The 20,851-nt window shown below is 29.9% G+C and overlaps 1 protein-coding gene across 1 annotated transcript in view; it reads left to right on the top strand.

Moving 5' to 3' along the window:
* The window catches only part of LOC111633757 (ubiquitin carboxyl-terminal hydrolase 10-like), a 136,737-nt gene that overhangs the window by 108,449 nt on the left and 7,437 nt on the right, over nucleotides 1-20,851 (top strand). Inside the window, exons 11-12 of the mRNA XM_023378378.1 lie at nucleotides 1,015-1,107; nucleotides 1,180-1,324. Coding sequence (XP_023234146.1) covers nucleotides 1,015-1,107; nucleotides 1,180-1,324 — 238 coding nt within the window. The remainder of the gene's footprint in view (nucleotides 1-1,014; nucleotides 1,108-1,179; nucleotides 1,325-20,851) is intronic.

A 20,851-nucleotide genomic window follows, 5' to 3' on the forward strand; every position in this document is an offset into this window, starting at 1 on the left:
CATCCATAAAAAATTTTATGGTAAAAATAAAAAAAAATATGAAAATGTTGTTGATACTTCTGATCAATATCAGCAAAAAATCTGAGATGACAATGATATACTTGTAAGAAGAAAATGCCCTTGTTTAACTAAAATTAATATTGTACTTTCAATTGTGATTGTTAATTAATTATATCGTTAATTGGAAATAAGTTACCAATTGCTTTAATAAACATATTTCTCTTAATAAAGGAAAGGAATAGTATACTTTTGCATTTGTCCTTTGTTTCATGTAGCAAGGATTTGCAAAACATGACACTTTTTTCAGAAGTTAACTACCATGTTATATAAGAGATATCTGTACTTCAAAAATGTTCATCTAATAAAACATTTAATAAACAACAATTATACTAGTACTTTGTATTATTCTGATTTACACTAGAAACTTGTGATGATATAAAATTTTCTTCTATCTCACAAAATTCTCTAGCAATTAAAAATCAGATAATTCATTATACAGTCGACCCCCCCCATAACACTGTTGATAATTCCATTTTATATGAATTCCATGTTGTACGAGTCACTTAGATTTTACAAATACATGAGCCATTCACAGCCCGGCACACGTATTTGTAAAATTTAAGTGACTCGTACAACATGGAATTCATATAAAATGGAATTATCAACCGTGTTATAGGGGGTCAACTGTACATTTAATGTATAGAATATCATGCCTTAATGAAACTACAAAATTTCCATTCAGTTTGTAATCTGAGATGTTTTTATTAGCTTTAGTACAATCTGTGTATATGAAAATGAAAAGTTAGATTATTTACAAAGTTCTTAAGCTATTAAGCAATTATGAACCAATTAAAATATTAGACAAGTTGTAATATCGGAAAACATTGTATTAAACAATTAATTCTAAGGAATAAAGTTGTACAGGTTATTTAAATATAATTGAGAACAATATATTTAAAATTATTATATAATAATAATAATTTTTTCAATTTTAAAATACATATTAATTTACAGGCAGAGAAGGTAGATTCTGTATCTGGAGCTTTAAGTCAGTTAACAGCCAAAGAGCCTATTCAAGGTTATACTTGTGCAAAAACAAAACAAGAGGTAAGTTAAAGGAATTTTGAAATTCTTTGCAACTTTATTACTTATCTAAAATTTTTTTGAATTTTTATTTAGGTTGAAGCCTACAAAAGTATTCTGTTGGAAAAACTTCCCCCCATTTTTATTCTTCATTTTAAAAGATTTGTTTATGATAAAGATGGTGGCTGCAAAAAAGTTATCAAGAAAACTGATTATCCAGTTGAATTGGAATTAGGAAAAGGTATTTATTTTACATATGATTTTCAGTAAATGTGTTTTATTTTTAATATTAAAAATAAATTTATTTCTTATATTTATTTGAATTATTAATGAAATATCAATAGTTTAAAATAAATTTAAAATGCATCAGTTATAAATGATACTCTGTTAATATTTTTAAATTTTAAAAGAATGTAATAGATATATGAGGAAAGGTAAAAAAAAATTTTTTAATTTTAAAATATTGTAAAAATTTAACTCATTAATTATATTTACCATCTGTGGAAATCAAAGTGAGAAGTTACTTGGTAAGTGTTTGCTTGGCTAAAATAAAGCTGTAGCTAATTAATTAACTCTAAATGTCTATCATATATGATCATAGAATTACAGAATCAACTATAGTAATTATCATATTATAAATTGAAACTTATCATAATATGGGTTATATTTATGAGAGAGAGAGAATTTTTCAAATTTTGTTCTGGGCTTGTACAGTACTTGTATTATACAGTGAATGGATAGATATGATTATTAAAGGAAAGATATTTATTGAATAAAATTTATTTTGATATTAGTATGTTCTCTAGTAAAGTAATTTTACAATAATTTTTTAAATTGCTGTCTAACATGGCTATAAAGTCAAAAGCTTGTTAAGTATGGAAATTTACAGTCAAAATATTCATACAATAAATATGTTAGTGAATAAATTTATGCATATATAAAATTTAATTTTCAGTCAACACTAATTCTTATAATTGATTTTATGGACTAATGATTCACTGATATCTCAAAATATAAAAACAGAATTTGTAAATCATGCACTGATTTGGTTGAAATTTGTAATGAGTTTCTAATTTAATATATTCTTATTTTCTGATAGCCATAAGCTTACAATTTTAATTATTTATTTTCAATTTGAATATCTGTTAATTTTTAGCATATTATTGTTTCTGGAGTGTGTTGTTTACTATTTGAACGTATATTTTGAGATTAATAATAAACTTGATTGAGTTCTTTATTATTATTAGTTTTAATTATTATTGTAGCTGTTAAAAAACTAATATTAATAGATTAAGAAAAAAACTATCAGAAATACATACAGAATAAATCATATACTAAGATTAAATAAATAATAATTTAATTCGATTTTTACATTTTGCATTTTTACTTATTAAAATAATTTTGTCTTATATTTTAAATATGTGTAATTAACTAATGGCATCACAATTTATATTAAGCAATATTATCTTAATATCCCTTTGAACAAAAAGAATAGGGAATGGTTCAATAAAATGCAAGATTTGAATTTATTCATCAAAATTTATTTTGTTCCCTTCAAAGTAATCCCATCCTACTGCAATGTGCTTATACCAATGTTTTTTTCTAATCCTTGAAACATACTTTAAAGTCATTTTCATGAAAATCCTTCAGGACTTCTGGCAAATTTTGTTTTATGGAATCAATCGACTCAAAAATGTGATCGTGAAGTGGAAGTTTTAGTCAAAGAAATGGGGAAAAGTCTATTTCAGGGAAAAATTTTGAATTGAAATAATGTGACTTCCAGTTTGCATTGGAAGTTCCTGTATAGTTAATCGGGACCTTTTGCCCCTAAGCTTTCTGTATCTGGTCTTGACTTTCATGTGTTTGTGTTCTCAAGATTCAGGTAGGACAGGTGGACAGTAGACAACAGTGGGAATTTATAGATCTACAATTTTTTCAAATTGTAATCCAATTAATGATAGTTAATTTTTTTTACATATTAAACAAATTTAAAGAAATTGGCCTTTGAGCCATTGCAATTTCTACAACAAACTTGGATATTATGTATCACTGATGATATTAATGAATAGTTTTATAGAAGCATACAGTATACAGATTTTTAATAAAACTTAAACCTGTTAGAATGTATAATAAATGAAGCATGCAATGCCGTAAAATTTTACAATAAAATGGTAAAAAAAATACTTGCAAATTATCTGGAATATAAAAATGATGTAAATATAAGCCATAATATTAAGTGCCAAAAGTCACATGACTTGCACTTGGACACTTTAAACATTATGGCTTTGCCTAAATTCAACTTAAAATACTGCCACTTACAGCACCTCTATTGCCACAATAGTTTCTTTCAGCAGAAGATATTACATTTAGAATTCAGCTTTCCATAAAACAAATTTAGAGAAAAATGGCGATTACAATGTTATGGTATTGCACACTTCAAATATTAATTAACCACTTCCATTGTTAATACTTCCCCCTACGGGGGAATTTCAAAAAATCCCTTCTTAGTGTATGCTCTCATGACATACCTTAACTTTGTACCAAATTTCAACCTTCAACTCCTAACTGTTTGGGCTATGTGCTTCTTATTATTATTCGGAGTAGCTATTTCAAAGGGCAATTTTGGCAACTAAAAATAATATTGTGGATGATGTCAACTTTAATATTCAAAAGAAAATTCGGAACTGGCAAGAGCTCCTCCTCTTTTAAGTTTGGGCATTGTATAAAATATAAATCAAATCAACTTTTTATTAACAAATACATTAAGTACACTTTACACAGTTTTCACACTTTATTTTCAATTTATATTCAGTCACTGTATCACTTTGACTACTCACACTTCACTGTTTGTTTTTATTCACTCACTGCACTACTTTGGAATTTTCATTTCTTTTTCAGTTCTCCCCTTCGTCACTGATAAGAAACTGATGTTTGAACCCACAATGGATCTTGCTTTATATACCCCACCAATGTATAGTCCCACCCATACAAAAAAGGCTTTGAATGATCCACAATGTTCCAGAACATTCCACAACATTCGAGAGTGTTCTGGAATGTTGTGGAATGCTCTCGAATGTTCTGGGCTGTTCTAGAAATTTCTAGAGGGCAAAACTTCCAGCTCTTATATCTTCAACAGCATGCTCTTTGGGTAAAAATGGGAACTTTCTTCATGGATGGGGGATAGAGAGCTACCACACCATATAACTCCCTTAATTGTACCAGGACTTGTTTTTGAGTTTTAGTGGCACACACATTGTACACTTTGTACACATTGTACCTTTATAATATATACTGATTATGTTGGGTGGAAAGAAAATAGAAAAGGTAAAAATGTTTGAATACCTAAGAAGCTGGATAACTGAGGATAACAGATCAAATTATGAAATTAAAAACAGAATAAAAATGGCAACAGCTGCTTTTGCACAAATATCCTCAGAATTAAGAAATAGAAATGCGTGCAAAAAATTAAGACTAAAAATACTTAAAACACTGATTTGGAGTGTGGCTACATATGGATGCAAGTCATGGACAATAAACCAAGAGGCAATTAATACGCTACATTCCTTTGACATGTGTGTCTAAGAAGAATGGAAAGAATTAGTTGGATAGATAGAATAACTAATGAGGAAATTATGAGTAGATTTGGAATGTAAAGAATCCTGATGGCCAGTATCCAGAGAAGAAAAACAGCATATGCTGGGCATACAAGGTCTGTTCAAAAAGTATCGGATCTTTGGTCGGCAAAAATTAATTTATTGACTTTGAGGTACAAAACCCTAATCCCCTTCAAAATAGTCTCCTTGGTAATGTATACACTTCTCCCAGCGTTCCTGCCATTGCTGGAAACACTGCTGGAACGCATCTTTTGGAATGGTTATCAGCCGGTCCGTCGCATTTCGCATGATGTCTTCTCTCGACTAAATTTGGGTTCCTTTTAGCGGCATTTTCAGCTTGAGAAATAGCCAAAGGTCACACGGAGCCATGTGGAGAGAGTACGGAGCGTGACGAACCACAGGAGTATTGTGTTTGGCGACGAAAGCCCGAATCAGATGCGCAGAATGGGCGGATGCGTTATCACGATGGAGCTGCCAAGTTTTGATCGACCACAGATCCGGTCGTTTGCGTCGCACTGTATCGGAAAGACGACGAAGGACCTCCTGGTAGTACTCCTTTGCGATGGTTTGGCCTTGTGGTGCGTACTCACGACACACCACCCCACGAGAGTCGAAAAAACTGTCAACGTGACCTTTGATATTGCTGCAGACCTGCCGCGCTTTTTTGGCCTTAAGGATCGTCCCCGAAAGCCTGCTGAATCTTGCGAATGATTTACGCTCGGGTATCGCCAAGGTTTTTGGCAAAATTTGATGTAATATCGCTGCTCACGTTGTTCAGTCATTTTCCAGCTTAGTGGAATCCGACGAGAGCGCACTACATGACCTCACTCGTAGGCCGATTGCCAAGGACTGACGCTTCCTGCAGGCGGGAAAAAATTCAGGGCTGTGCATGACTGTCCCCTCCACAACTCCACCGAAGGAGGCCTCTCGCGCATCATTGGTTTACGCGGGAAAAAAAAAAGGTCTTGAACAGACCTTGTATAATGAGTGAATCCTCAGAGGAACTGATGAAAATTCAAGGAATGGTGGAAGACAGACAGAAAAAGGAAAGACCTGGGCTAACATGACAAGATAACATCAAAAAATGGACTGGGTTAAGTTTGGGAAAAGCTTATAATTGTAAAGAGTGGAAAACTGTTCATCAACTGTGACCCTCTGTAAAGAGGATGCCACAAGAACGAATGAATGAATATGACAGGGGGTAGGCAGTTAGGCTGTCATATCTTGTTAAATTTAATAATTATAAATAAATGTTTTATTTATTCTTAATAGCCCAATGAAGGATCTGATTGTTTGATATTTAGAAATATTTAATAACTGAAAATTTGTTGCTTTAATTTATCATTATTACATATTGAAAATCAATTGGCTTTAAACAATTAATTTTAACTTCAATTCTAATTTCGATACTAATTTTGTACTTTGGCTTTCACTCTTCTCTAGATGATGGATAGTACATTAAAATTTTTATATTGTTAACTACATTTTATGAGATGGTTCTGTTTAAAAACTGTTTTCTAATATTAAATTGATATTATAGATAATTAGTGTAAATGAAGACTGCACAATATACACTGTAATGATGATTCAGTTTTTAATTGATGATTACAAATTTTTTGAATTATTTAATCCATTTAAATTTATTTTTTAAAAATTAATAACTAACATTTTGAAATATAACAATGTGATAAGAAATTCATTAAAAAATAAAACAATATAAAAGTTATAAAAATAATTTTTTGCAAACCATAATTAAACTATAAAATATATATAATATATCAGACACTGATGCAGGTTATTATTATAGTAAATAAGAAAATAAAACTAATTAAAAAATTATTAAAATTGTATAAACATAGATATAAATACTCTAACATTGTGTTAACAATTTTGCTTCTATTAAAGATACTGTCTCATCAACTGTAACAATAACGTAACCTTCTTCTGAGAAGGGCCGTGTGAGCTATAAACACATGTCTGGGAGACATCAAAGATTAAGATTGTTTTATTGTTGAATAACAACATAAATTAAAGCTTTTTTAAAAGAATGTCATTAAAATTGGGGATAAATTTTGTGACACTCAGTATTAAAATCTGTTTTAGGTATTCATTAGGTGGACAGTGATTTTTGATATTCCTATTTTATACACTTTATTGCATTTTTGAAGAGGTTTGTTTACAAAAGTCTGTAAGAGCAAAAATGCAAAATATTTTCTGTATAAACTTCTTATGACTTTTAAAATTCTCTTAACTAGTTTAAATGTCGACAATAAAGTGTGTCAGTGAAAACAAGCTATGCAGACTAGATAGATATACTTCAGGGCCATACTTGGCTATGGGCCATAGGTTAGAGACCCCTGACCTAGACTTTAAATTGTATAATAAATGATATTATGTGTCTTTTTTTTCATTTTGTATTATATGTATCTTATTTTGAAAATAATAAAATGGTGTAATAATAAGTTTAAAAAATAAAAAAGTTATGCAAATGATCATGACAGCTTTATCTTGGCAGATGGAAACTTTTTGTTCCCTTTGTCAGGATTTAAATAGCATGTGTCCCTTCCTATTAGAGTATTTGAGTACTTTTGTTCACCTAGGCATATCCTAGTATTAGCTAGAATTTTTATTCATTGTGTTTAATTTGGTTTAAGTTGTTTTAATACTACTACAAAACATGCATAATTTGGTTTGGTAATTTAAATTTTCAATGTTACATGTATGTAATGTTTTATAATTTGAATTGTATTTGGGAATTTTTACATTCCATCAATTATTCTGTTACACTTGGAAGTTTGAATCTAAAAGAAAAACTGAAGACTCGTTGAAAAATTGAAGACTCATTTAATCTTCAAACACAAAAACATTTGTGTTTGAAGATTAAAATAAATTGTAAAAGATTGTGAATGAAACAAAGTTAAAAACCAAATTATAAAACTAAGTTTCTGTTAAACACTTTTGTACCTTATTTCTCCAGCAATTTATTAGCTTATACCAATATTTTCAGACGTTTTTAATGCTTTTCTTCAGACAACTAATGATGAAAATAGAATTTGGCAATAAATCTGAAAAATTTTGTGACAAATTTTCCAACATATCATAAAATTCAAGATTTCTCTCTACTGAAATTGAGACAGAACATATTGTATAAATAAAGCCGTTAAGTATGATTAAATTACATTTTCAGAAACTTGTAAATCTATATACAATCAAACCATTTAACCATATTCTGTTCATCTGGATTCATTTGGATAGTTTTTTGTTTTGCAAATTTTGTGGAAAATTATTAATTTCAATGCTTTTTGTGATCATTGAAACATTATGACCTTAGTATGCATCTATGTAGCAATTTGACATTTACAAGGATAAAAGTACATATTGTTTGTATGTACTGAATAGTTTTTATGTTCCTATTTATGTAATGCTAATGTTCATAATGTTTTCAAATCAGTAAAGCTTGTAAGTCAATCACTAAAAAGTATTTTCGGTGTGAAATTTTAGACTTTTATTTCAATATTCAACTATTTTCAGTTAACCTGGATTAGGTCTGGGTTCATTTTTGATTTGGATAAGTGTCTGACTATACTATATATAAAATGAATCCATGTCTGTCTGTCTATCAAATGAGACTTGCTGAATTAATTTCTGTGAAACTGTACATATATTCAGGATAGTTCTGGGAAGGATATAGGGTACTTTCCATTTCCAAATCATTATGAGCTTTGATAGAATTATGATATCACTTGCAAGAGTTTGCACCTGGTTTTTATTGAGTTTTTCATATGAATAGCAAGTTTTGTCCTGAAACAAGTAGGTGTGAAGTGAACCATGAGATTCGAATATAATAGGCTAATGTAGTCATTAACAAGTGACAGTGGGCATCAGTGAAAGCTAGTCAAATGAAATTTGATTAGTTAGCCTATTATCTTTAACAATATACAGTAGAAACTTGTTTAATGTTTGTCAACAAACTGGTGAAAAAAATATGTTAAATTATAGAATATGTAAATTCTTTAAAAATGTGCTAGAACATACAAATATATGTGCATGCATTTAGAATGATACAGTGAAACAAAATACATATATTACTAGTATAAACTTCCATGAAAGCCTTATTTCATACAATATAATAATAATGCACACTACAAGGAATTGTACCTGTAGATGCTTTACACAACTATTATGCTGTCTTTTGAAAATAATTTCTTTTGTAGAGAATTAGAATTTAGGGTATCATCATCCTTATTTGGACCACAGAATCTATAGTGAACTTTGAAAACTGACATGATATTACTTCTTTGTTATGCCAATCTACAAGTACAGCAAGTTGCAAAAGCTTCAAAACTATAAAATATGACATCCTCTCACTACTGCAAGATGATGATCTTAATAATCCATTGCACTTTTATAACCAACTTACTATGCAAACAATAAATTCAATACATTTCTGTTTTGAAAATACTATTTGAGATGAAAATTGTTAAATCTTAAAAAAATGGTAAATACATTAAATGATAGGATGTTAAATCAAGTTTCTACTGTATATGCAGTACTGAATATATCATCATTGCCATTTTTACTTGTGTCAGACTATCAATGATCCTAGAATTTCTTTCGATGTTTCAATAAAATTGGTTTTGGTTAATTATACTGCTTTGAATTTTTTACTTTGTTATATTTTTGTGTTTTATGAACTGATTTTGAAGGCAAAATTTAAAAAAGAAAAACCTTTACCATAAATAGTAGTTAATGACTTTAAATCAATTACTTTTTAATTTTAACATTATAATGAATTTAAATTTTTGGCTTTGTGAATGTGCTTTTCTCATTCTGAGGAATGATCACAGTCATTATAAACAGCATTATTTAAAATACATTTTGTGACCAAAAGGTTATTTAAAAAGCTGCAGACCCTTTATCAGGACAAAATTGTCCATTATCCTACTGAATTTTTGAACTCTGATGGTCTCAGGAGTCACTCATATGAAATTGTTTTAAAAGTAGTTGTTCAAGTTATGTTTCTGGGAGATGAAATTTACCAAAACTATGTAATGGTATATGATTAAAATTCTCACAGAATGTGGTCAAAGAGAATTGGTATTTATTTCCTGAATACCAGTAATCTCAATAAGAATATCCAACTCAATAATCTCTTCAAATTTCCCTTTCAAGTTTAAATATTTACAATTTCCAATTGCCCTCTGTTTTGCAATAACTATAAATAACTCTCAAGGACATACATTGCAAATCACCAGAGTTGATTTAAAAGTAGAATGTTTCTCTTGTAATCAATGGTATGTTGCATGTTCTAGAGTAAGCAATAAAAATGAATTATTTTTGTTATCCACAAGGACAAGCAACCAATGTTGTTTATATGGAAAGTTTAATTATCAAATATCTTAGTCAATCAAACTTTTTGGGAGGTACAAAGAGAGGGAGATTTTTATACAGTTGTATGTAAATGAGGTTTTTTTTTTAATATTATATTTCAAGTACTGTATTTAATTGAAAAAAAAACAGATCAAAATAAAGAAAATTAGATTTATTAATACGATTCTAATTTTATTTTGTTTAATTAATAACAAATAAAATATCAAATGCATGTAAATGCATACATTGTCCTGCAAAAATTACTGGCATTTTAAACTTCAAGGAAAAATCTTGTAAGATCAACAACATAATTTGTTTATGTAAAGCTGGACAATCGGAAACCTTTTTGCCAATTCTTAACAGTCAAGTTCACTCTTCGTCAATTACACTTATGAGTTTCTTCAAATTTCCTAATAATCATCTGTTTTGACGTGGGAATGAATTAAAACTTATACTGGGCTTCCATGTAATTTTGGTATTCAATTCAAAAGCTTTGCTTTTCCTATTGTCAATACACAAGAATGATTCAAATGACCCAGATAAAATACTTTTGTTTTTAAACACCAGAAGGTGAGAATCCGGTAAAATATGTGAGTACATAGTTTACAAAAATTATACAAAATGAAAAGAATCCTTTGCTCGTGCATATAGGATGACCTAGGTTTTTGAAGCAGTGAAAAATGGATAAAACCCTTGTCTTATATGTGAGTAAATACAGTATATATTATTTTTCTCAGTAAAGCCAGGTACTTCAGCTAGTATGCAGATAATAAGACAAGATGACAAATTCTCAGGCTTGCTGAAGTGAAAATTTAATAGTTCTGGGCATAAATAAGTTACTAAAATTTTGTGTGGATAACCTGCAAGTTATATGTCGATTTTAAATTTCAGTCACCAAGTTAGTTGATTCACACTATACAACTGGCTGATGACAGGCAACTAATCCATCAGACTGAGAATTATTTATTCATATGTTTGCAAGAAATGACACCATACTCTCCATTCTATTTACAACTCTGACTTATTTCAATGGATTATAATTTAATTTTTTAATAAATATTTGCAAGTAAGATATTGATTAATCTTTAGTCTAATACAAAACACAAGAAGTCAAAAGGAATTAAATTTTTATACAATATTTATTTATGATTAAAAAAAGCTTCAATTAGCACTAATATTACTATGTAATTAATCATACAAGTTTAATATTTTTAATTAAAAAACTTCAAGATTACATTAGAAGAATGATGAATGAAAGAATTAAACAGAAAGTACAGTTAATTTTTCCCAAGTTTATTTTATTACTATTACTGGACAAAGGAAATTAGTCATAAAATAAAAATGATAAATCAATTTATTTATTTATTACACTTAATTTATATAATTGGGACAATTTGTAAACATCTGCAATTGAATAATGGGGTGGCTGTAAGTACAGAAGTGAATTTCTCAGTGGGATTCCACTTCCCTATTAAGGCTAGGTACCATACCATACATACAAGGCATCTGTAAATACATGTTAGTGAACACAATACACAAGCTTAGACATAGTGGTGACTCTGGATAACTTTCAGGTGAAAATAAAGATATTTTGTTTTGACTTTTGACCAAGACTTTCTCTCATTGCTAATTGGAAACTTCACCAGCATAATAAGTCCTGTTGATAAACAAAGTCCAATTAGATAATATATATACACAGAAATGTAAAAAGAAACAATACACAAGTACGATCTGTAGAAATCATTACAATTTCTGCTAAGTGTGGGTCAATGTTTTTATTGTCTAAATGTTTGTAATCCTTCAATTTGTGTATAATAATTTTCTTGATGCTGAAAATAATTTTCTGTTACTAATGAACATTAATGAATTATCCATTTTGGTATATTTAATTTAATTAAAGATGTTTTATATTTTTTTTATTACTGGGATACATATTTTTAAAATCTAATGATATCATTTTTGTAATAATATTAATTATTATATTTTCTTCTTCTGGTCTACTTATAAGTATATCAACATTTTTTAAACTATGTGATGATATTTGTAAATTATTTAATTTTTCTTTCTGATATTTTTGTTATGACATATGTGATTTTTATACCAATTAATGGTCTGTACTTTACTGGGTTCTTTACTTTCCTGGCTATTACATATAACAGAGGAAAAGTATGGCAATCAGTCAAAAAATAAACTTCCCAAGATTTTTACATTTTTTGCATTCAGGACAACTTAAAATGTCAAGAAATGCAAAAAAACAATTCAGGAGTAATTTCTGTATGTGTGGGGGGCACTATTTTGTTCATCCTCTTTGAAGCTTAATAACTCCTGTGCTTCGTAATTTTTTCATCCGATGGTTCTTTTTATTTTTTAATATTTGAAGACAAGTTTGCCCAAATAGGGATTAAAAAAAACTCCTGTGCTTGTTGAAAATTTCTGAAATTTTGAATGGGAGTTTGTATATTAGGAGGATTGATGCTATTAAATTTTGGTGATTAGAGGTCGGGGTGGGAAGATAATGGCGGTCGTATGTATCTCCAATAGGGCCAGACTTAATGACGACTTTACTTATTACTCATTATTATACTCTGTTACTGTTTTTTAAATTTATATATATATAACAGTAACAGAGGATATATTATAAGTATATATATTATATATATATAACTCATCCCTACCCTCAAAATCAAGCTTTTTGCTGTTTTATAATAGTTAAAAATATAAAAAGATTTTTTAATAAAATGTAACAGATGGCACTACCAAAATTTTAAATATTGCCAGGAAAGGTGAGTAACCCATTGCTGGTTTATTTTTATGTTTTCATTCTTATTTATTTTTGGTATTCCATTTTGTTATCTCTTTATAACTGCAAGGTCTTTTCTTATTTGTGTTTGTTGTTCTACAAGTATAATAAGTCCTACTAATAGATTATAGTCACGATAGACTAACATTAATAAAATAATATATAAAGAACTAGAAGCATCAATTAAGTAATGTTGTTGTTAGTTTTAATTTTAATATTTTGAATTAAACTTAATAATTGCTGACTGCTCATCAGGTCACATTCTTCAAAAAACAAATCTTTCTTTTCTTCAACAGAAATTTAGCCTTTCTCTCAATATAATTTTATCTACAGCACAATCACCTTCATAACCAAAAATCAGAAGCAGACTGAGGTGGCCAAAATTAACATGGGACTGACTTGACAAATTTATGAAATGAATTGCAAAGTGCCTTGAAAACTTAACATCCTAACAACAGGCAGTATCTTTAACCAGTTCTTTCTAAATGTGTGACAATAGGAATTTTAATGAAAGAATGTTCCTCAAGTGCCTTCCTGACTCTCATTAAAAGCGGTTGACAAGACAGTAGAGAGGTTGCGGCTGAGGTTGTGGCTGCACCTGTTTTTGCCAAAGTTTTCATGGCAAAAACAGGTACCTCAGATGTTCAGCGCTGCCTTCCTGTAAGCCTAGAAGTTTGACAATGGTGTTTGGAATGTTAGTGGAATCATACTCGATGTTCCAAACACCGTTGTCAAACTTCTAGGCTTACGGGATGGCAGTGCTCAACATCTGACATTCACGTTTTTGCCATGAAAACTTTGGCCACAACCTCTCTAGTAATTAAGTGATTTACTTGTAGGTTAAAGTTCACTTTCTTTACCCGTGACAAATTATTGAAAACAAAAGTAATATAAAAATACATGTTTGTATGGGCTTTTAAATTGACAGAGAGAGTTTATCAGACATTTCCCAAATCAAAACATTTGGAAGATCTGTTTGTCTATTATTTTTCCATTCAGTGAGGGTAGCTATTTCAGGGGGCATCTTAATGAGGATTGACTGTGGTATATACAAAGTTTGTTTTATAAAATATAAAGATTACTAAACATAAAATGGTAATGTGTACAGGGATCCTGTGCTTAATGCGGGATTTGATTAATGTTCAAAATTAATAGCTGCAATCCCTTTATGTATGTGGCAGAAGTTTTAATTAATGCAGCTTTACCAGCTGTCTTTATTTAATATAGATATCGCAGTATAATATATAATATAGATATATGTTTCAAGTGATTAGTTAACCATGTTAATCAAGGGATAACTGTGGGTGTTTCAAAAGCAGAAAAAGTAAGAACTTCTCTCTATACAAAAATGATGATAATGTTTCATACTCCATTTTCAAGTATAGTCTACTACTTACTACTAGCAACACAGCCTATATGTTTCAATTGGACATATTAAATTTTTGTTTAAATTATTGTCAAATAGTATTAGCTGCTAACAATCTTATTCAATTCTTATGATTATTTTATAAAGTCTGTAAATATAACCATGGAGGCAGCCATATTGCTTCATTAGAGTTTACCATATCCACAACCCGATGAGTGCGATGCACATCGGTTGTTGCACTGGTGAACTCATTGGTGAATATCAGAACACATTTTTTATATTGCAGTTTGCATCTGTTTGATGCATACTGGAATGTACCCAATATCATAACTCTCTAGCAGCCATTGTTATGTATCCAGACTATTGTTGCATTCCCCTAAAGCTGTTNAAAAAATTCAAACTGATGTAACTCAAGAACTCTTGAATTGAGCAAATGAGGATGTAAACTTTAATATATATTATATACAGTGGAACCTCGATATATTTTTTTTATTTTGGCAAACTGATCTTCCCTGGCATGTATTCTATCTAACTATGTCACAGTAATCTTCAGGTGGCCAATAAGATCTCCAAAATCCACATACTTCCAGTTTCTGCCCTAAGGAGATTTTAACATAAAGAAAAATGCAATTTTACTCCTTAGGCCCACTTTTGCAGCAAAACTTGGATTTGCACATTAATTTCTGGGTGACTAGGAAACTTTTATATTTTGAATTTAAAAGGAATAATGCTTTTAAATGTTGTTGTTAGTTTTAATTTTAATATTTTGAATTAAACTTAATAATTGCTGACTGCTCATCAGGTCACATTCTTCAAAAAACAAATCTTTCTTTTCTTCAACAGAAATTTAGCCTTTCTCTCAATATAATTTTATCTACAGCACAATCACCTTCATAACCAAAAATCAGAAGCAGACTGAGGTGGCCAAAATTAACATGGGACTGACTTGACAAATTTATGAAATGAATTGCAAAGTGCCTTGAAAACTTAACATCCTAACAACAGGCAGTATCTTTAACCAGTTCTTTCTAAATGTGTGACAATAGGAATTTTAATGAAAGAATGTTCCTCAAGTGCCTTCCTGACTCTCATTAAAAGCGGTTGACAAGACAGTAGAGAGGTTGCGGCTGAGGTTGTGGCTGCACCTGTTTTTGCCAAAGTTTTCATGGCAAAAACAGGTACCTCAGATGTTCAGCGCTGCCTTCCTGTAAGCCTAGAAGTTTGACAATGGTGTTTGGAATGTTAGTGGAATCATACTCGATGTTCCAAACACCGTTGTCAAACTTCTAGGCTTACGGGATGGCAGTGCTCAACATCTGACATTCACGTTTTTGCCATGAAAACTTTGGCCACAACCTCTCTAGTAATTAAGTGATTTACTTGTAGGTTAAAGTTCACTTTCTTTACCCGTGACAAATTATTGAAAACAAAAGTAATATAAAAATACATGTTTGTATGGGCTTTTAAATTGACAGAGAGAGTTTATCAGACATTTCCCAAATCAAAACATTTGGAAGATCTGTTTGTCTATTATTTTTCCATTCAGTGAGGGTAGCTATTTCAGGGGGTATCTTAATGAGGATTGACTGTGGTATATACAAAGTTTGTTTTATAAAATATAAAGATTACTAAACATAAAATGGTAATGTGTACAGGGATCCTGTGCTTAATGCGGGATTTGATTAATGTTCAAAATTAATAGCTGCAATCCCTTTATGTATGTGGCAGAAGTTTTAATTAATGCAGCTTTACCAGCTGTCTTTATTTAATATAGATATCGCAGTATAATATATAATATAGATATATGTTTCAAGTGATTAGTTAACCATGTTAATCAAGGGATAACTGTGGGTGTTTCAAAAGCAGAAAAAGTAAGAACTTCTCTCTATACAAAAATGATGATAATGTTTCATACTCCATTTTCAAGTATAGTCTACTACTTACTACTAGCAACACAGCCTATATGTTTCAATTGGACATATTAAATTTTTGTTTAAATTATTGTCAAATAGTATTAGCTGCTAACAATCTTATTCAATTCTTATGATTATTTTATAAAGTCTGTAAATATAACCATGGAGGCAGCCATATTGCTTCATTAGAGTTTACCATATCCACAACCCGATGAGTGCGATGCACATCGGTTGTTGCACTGGTGAACTCATTGGTGAATATCAGAACACATTTTTTATATTGCAGTTTGCATCTGTTTGATGCATACTGGAATGTACCCAATATCATAACTCTCTAGCAGCCATTGTTATGTATCCAGACTATTGTTGCATTCCCCTAAAGCTGTTGACAAATACTGACTAATAACTTTGGTATGAATTTTGTGTCAGATCATGATTATTTACATGCCTATTTTTTTTTTATTTTGGCAAACTGATCTTCCCTGGCATGTATTCTATCTAACTATGTCACAGTAATCTTCAGGTGGCCAATAAGATCTCCAAAATCCACATACTTCCAGTTTCTGCCCTAAGGAGATTTTAACATAAAGAAAAATGCAATATGGAACTTTGGCCCCTCAGGCCCACTTTTGCAGCAAAACTTGGATTTGCACATTAATTTCTGGGTGACTAGGAAACTTTTATATTTTGAATTTAAAAGGAATAATGCTTTTAACTGTGGTAACTAATACTGAAAGGGTTACAGTTATATTTTTAGCATTTTTCTTTCATGTTGGTCAATCTCTCTTTTGTACAACTCTCTTACTTATATGGCATATTATTGGTCCCTTTAGAGCAGTATCACTCCCATGTGGGCATTTTTTCATGTTGAGGGTCAATTAGTAACAATTTATGTTTTGGGGGTGAAAAACAATTTTCTGGGCGATATAGTAAAACATTATAGTAAGAAAAATTAGATATTTTATTCGTTATATACAATATACAATAGTTAAACAAATAACATTATACTAGTCACTAGTCTATTTAATGCAGTACGAATTTGGCGTTAGCCTTGGCCCTCGGCATTGTAATTTTGAAGTGAAGGTGGCGATACTATGTAACGGTTTTATTGAAGGGGGCGACGATTCGTTAAAGGTTGAGAAACACTGCTTTAGAGTCATATAACTCAGAGGCCACTGTATTTATTTTGGAAAATTCTGTCTCCATGATTACTTTCCCAGCTGTTACATATAACAGAGGGAAAGTATGGAAATCATTCAAAAAAAATAACCCCTGAAGATTTTTACATTTTTGGACTCTGGATCTTGAAATGTCAAGAATGTAAAAAATTGGGGTGCTTTTTCTATGTATGTGTGGATGTTTATGGGGGACACAATTTTGTTCATCTTCTTTGAAGCTTAATAACTCCTGTCTTTTTGTCAAAGATTTCTGAAATTTTGCAGGGAAGTTTGTTTATTAGAGGGATTGATGCTATTAAATTTTGGTGATTAAAGGTCAAGGGGGTTGTGTGTATCTCCAGTAGGGTCAGATGTAATGACGATTCTACTTGTTGTTAGCATTTATAATTTTTTATAAAACCCATCCCTACCCTCAAAATTAAGCTTTTTTTTTCTATTTTATAACAGGTAAAAATATAAAAAGTTTTTTAAATAAAATATTATTACAGGTGGTGTGACCAAATGTTGGGAAAGTATGTTGTTGTTAGTTTTAATTTTAATATTTTGAATTAAACTTAATAATTGCTGACTGCTCATCAGGTCACATTCTTCAAAAAACAAATCTTTCTTTTCTTCAACAGAAATTTAGCCTTTCTCTCAATATAATTTTATCTACAGCACAATCACCTTCATAACCAAAAATCAGAAGCAGACTGAGGTGGCCAAAATTAACATGGGACTGACTTGACAAATTTATGAAATGAATTGCAAAGTGCCTTGAAAACTTAACATCCTAACAACAGGCAGTATCTTTAACCAGTTCTTTCTAAATGTGNATTTTTTTCATAGGTAAAATACTTATTTATTATTTAAGTAAATATTTTACCAGAGGATTATTCATTTTATATGATGATCTTAGCGTGAGCATCATCAACTGGTAATAGTTTTTGGGTACGTTCATTAATAGCAGTCACTCTGCAACAGGAGTGCACTGCTGTTTGTAGGCATTTAGGAACGACGGTGAAAGAAAGATGGCAGTGCCCGCACTATCAATAGTATTGTGGTGGAGGAATCTATAATTCTAAAATGAGCTTTTAGAGGCAAAAGGGTCCCAATTGTAAAATTTAACCATTAAATGGATTATTTGTTGAAAGAGCATTCAAAGTAGTCACGAAAACAATTAGAATGCTCACGCGGAGGTATAAAAGAATGCACCCTTTATTATATTTCATGATGTATGAGGGTTTTATCCAATTTCCGAACCATGTTAGAGTGAACCTGTGCTATAAAAGTACTGTGTTATATGGGGGATGTTCCCAATTCTCGAACCATGTTAGACTGAATCTGTGCTATAGAAGTGCCGTGTTATACAGGGGTTACCTGTACAATGCTGACATTTACTGTCTGCCAAAATTATGAAATAATATCCAATGCTCAACAATAATGAACAACAATACAATTTGTAATAGAACGCATTTAAGATTGCCTTAAAAACCATTTAGGTGTCTACCTTTACTTTTATTTATCCTACCATGAATAAATAAACTGCAAATATATGAAGTGTACAGATATGGAACTTACAAATATAACATGCTTTCTTAATTCTAAGTCGCTATGGATTCTAAATTGTGCTAAAAGTTTAAAATTGAATTTAAAGTTTTTTATGGGGAAAAATTGTCTTAAAATAACAAGAAGTTGGAAAAAATACAAATATCATAAAAATAGATAATCATTGGCTGCTTTATTTACTGTCCTTTACAACTGAAATTAAACTTTAGAAATTTGTACTTGTAATTATTGCCCAACAATTTTTTTAAAGTAAATGGTCACTTACCTCATGGAAAGTACTGCCAGAAAAGCAATCAAAAATTGTGCATTTCTTAATGACAATTGCAGTTTGAGTCTTTTTGCCTTACAATTAACACTAACTTGGACAAATTTTGAACCAATATACAATATTTTTCACATCTATTTCATATCAGACATTTAAAAATGTTATGGTAAACTAGTTAAAAACAAACAGTTTGGTTCAGTTCATGGTTCCAGTGAATTCTTATCCCACTGTTTCAGTGAAAATTATGCAGATTCATTCTGGTTTTAATTTGGTTCAATGAAATGAGATTGAATAAGCACTATAGGAAATTGCCTCAGGTATAAGTGCAACTGACTTTATAGTTATAGATGACATTGCTCTAACTGAAGACATGTCTCTGTTAATTTAAGAAATTGCAATGTCAGTTGATCCAACAATCAATGACAACAATACAAACATAGATTCCACACTATCTGCATTATTTTCATTTCATACATTCATTTGCTCACATTTAAGATTTAAAACTTTTTTTTGGATGCAATTGGCTTAGAACTCTCGGCAGAAGTGGATAGTCTGCTTTTTGAATTTAAGTTGCATTGTGCAATTCAAAAATTAGTTGCAGATTATTTTTTCAAATGTAAACTAAAAAAAAATTTGTCATTGAAACTGTTGTAATCAATTTCTTTTAATTCATTAATAATAACATAAAATTAAGGAAAATGCATTTGATGCCTTTCATTTATTAATCCAATGATATGCATTCATTTTCTTATGGCAAATACTTCTCAACAGTGGGCATTTCTCTTAGTTCTTTGACTGTTTGGTATTGAGGGATTCTACTATAAATAATTAAATAAATCTAGAATTTAAAAATAAAAGAATATTAATATATTAAAGTGTTAATATAAATTATATATAGTATTTTGTTGATTCTAAAATACAGTTTTTAACTGTTTAACTTGTTACTTGTAAAGACTTTTTACATTCACATTTTACAACAATAATCAATAGTCATTATGAGTAGGCCATGTAGTACATTATGTAGCAATAACAATTTTTTTTTTTTTTTTGGCTATAATGCTTAACAGTTAAATCAGTTCAAATGAGATTTGCTGGTAACAAGTGTTTAATTTTAAATTCTTTTAAGACAACATTATGATGCAGTATTAAAACGAAAATTATTTATATGCATAGAAACATAGCTACCAAACATTACTTATTTTATAGCATTTACATTGTTTTTCTAATTTATTGTTAGTTACCAAAACTTACTAAAATTGGTTACTATAATTTTATTTTACATTATGACTTTTAATACAGATATTAGAAGTCAGTTTGGAAGTAGGTACAGATTATGCATAGATGCATGTTAACTACAAAAGGTATCAAAAGTATCCTTAAAAACATTTTTTTGTTTTTAAGGATACTTTTGACTTTTCTTTGTTTATTGAAAAAATATCTGCCATTGCAATTTTTCTCAAAACAACCAAAGACACTTAAACATAAGGTATGTTTCATTTACTTCTTGTCATCAATGTATAATTCATGAATCATACTTGAACTTGTATTTTGAAAATTGAGTGGGTTTTGGTAATTTCCCCTTCTATATAATGAATCTTGGAGAACTATTTAGAAACCGAATGTCAGTTTTATTTTATATTAGTTCTCCACAGTGAATAAAAGCTAAATACTGTAGTCAATTTTGAATTTATGTCATTGGATATTATTGCCATTT

The sequence above is a fragment of the Centruroides sculpturatus genome, unplaced genomic scaffold (assembly GCF_000671375.1).
Source record: "Centruroides sculpturatus isolate CEXI.00-Female unplaced genomic scaffold, Cexi_2.0 scaffold737, whole genome shotgun sequence".
NCBI classification, from domain to species: Eukaryota; Metazoa; Arthropoda; class Arachnida; order Scorpiones; family Buthidae; genus Centruroides; species Centruroides sculpturatus.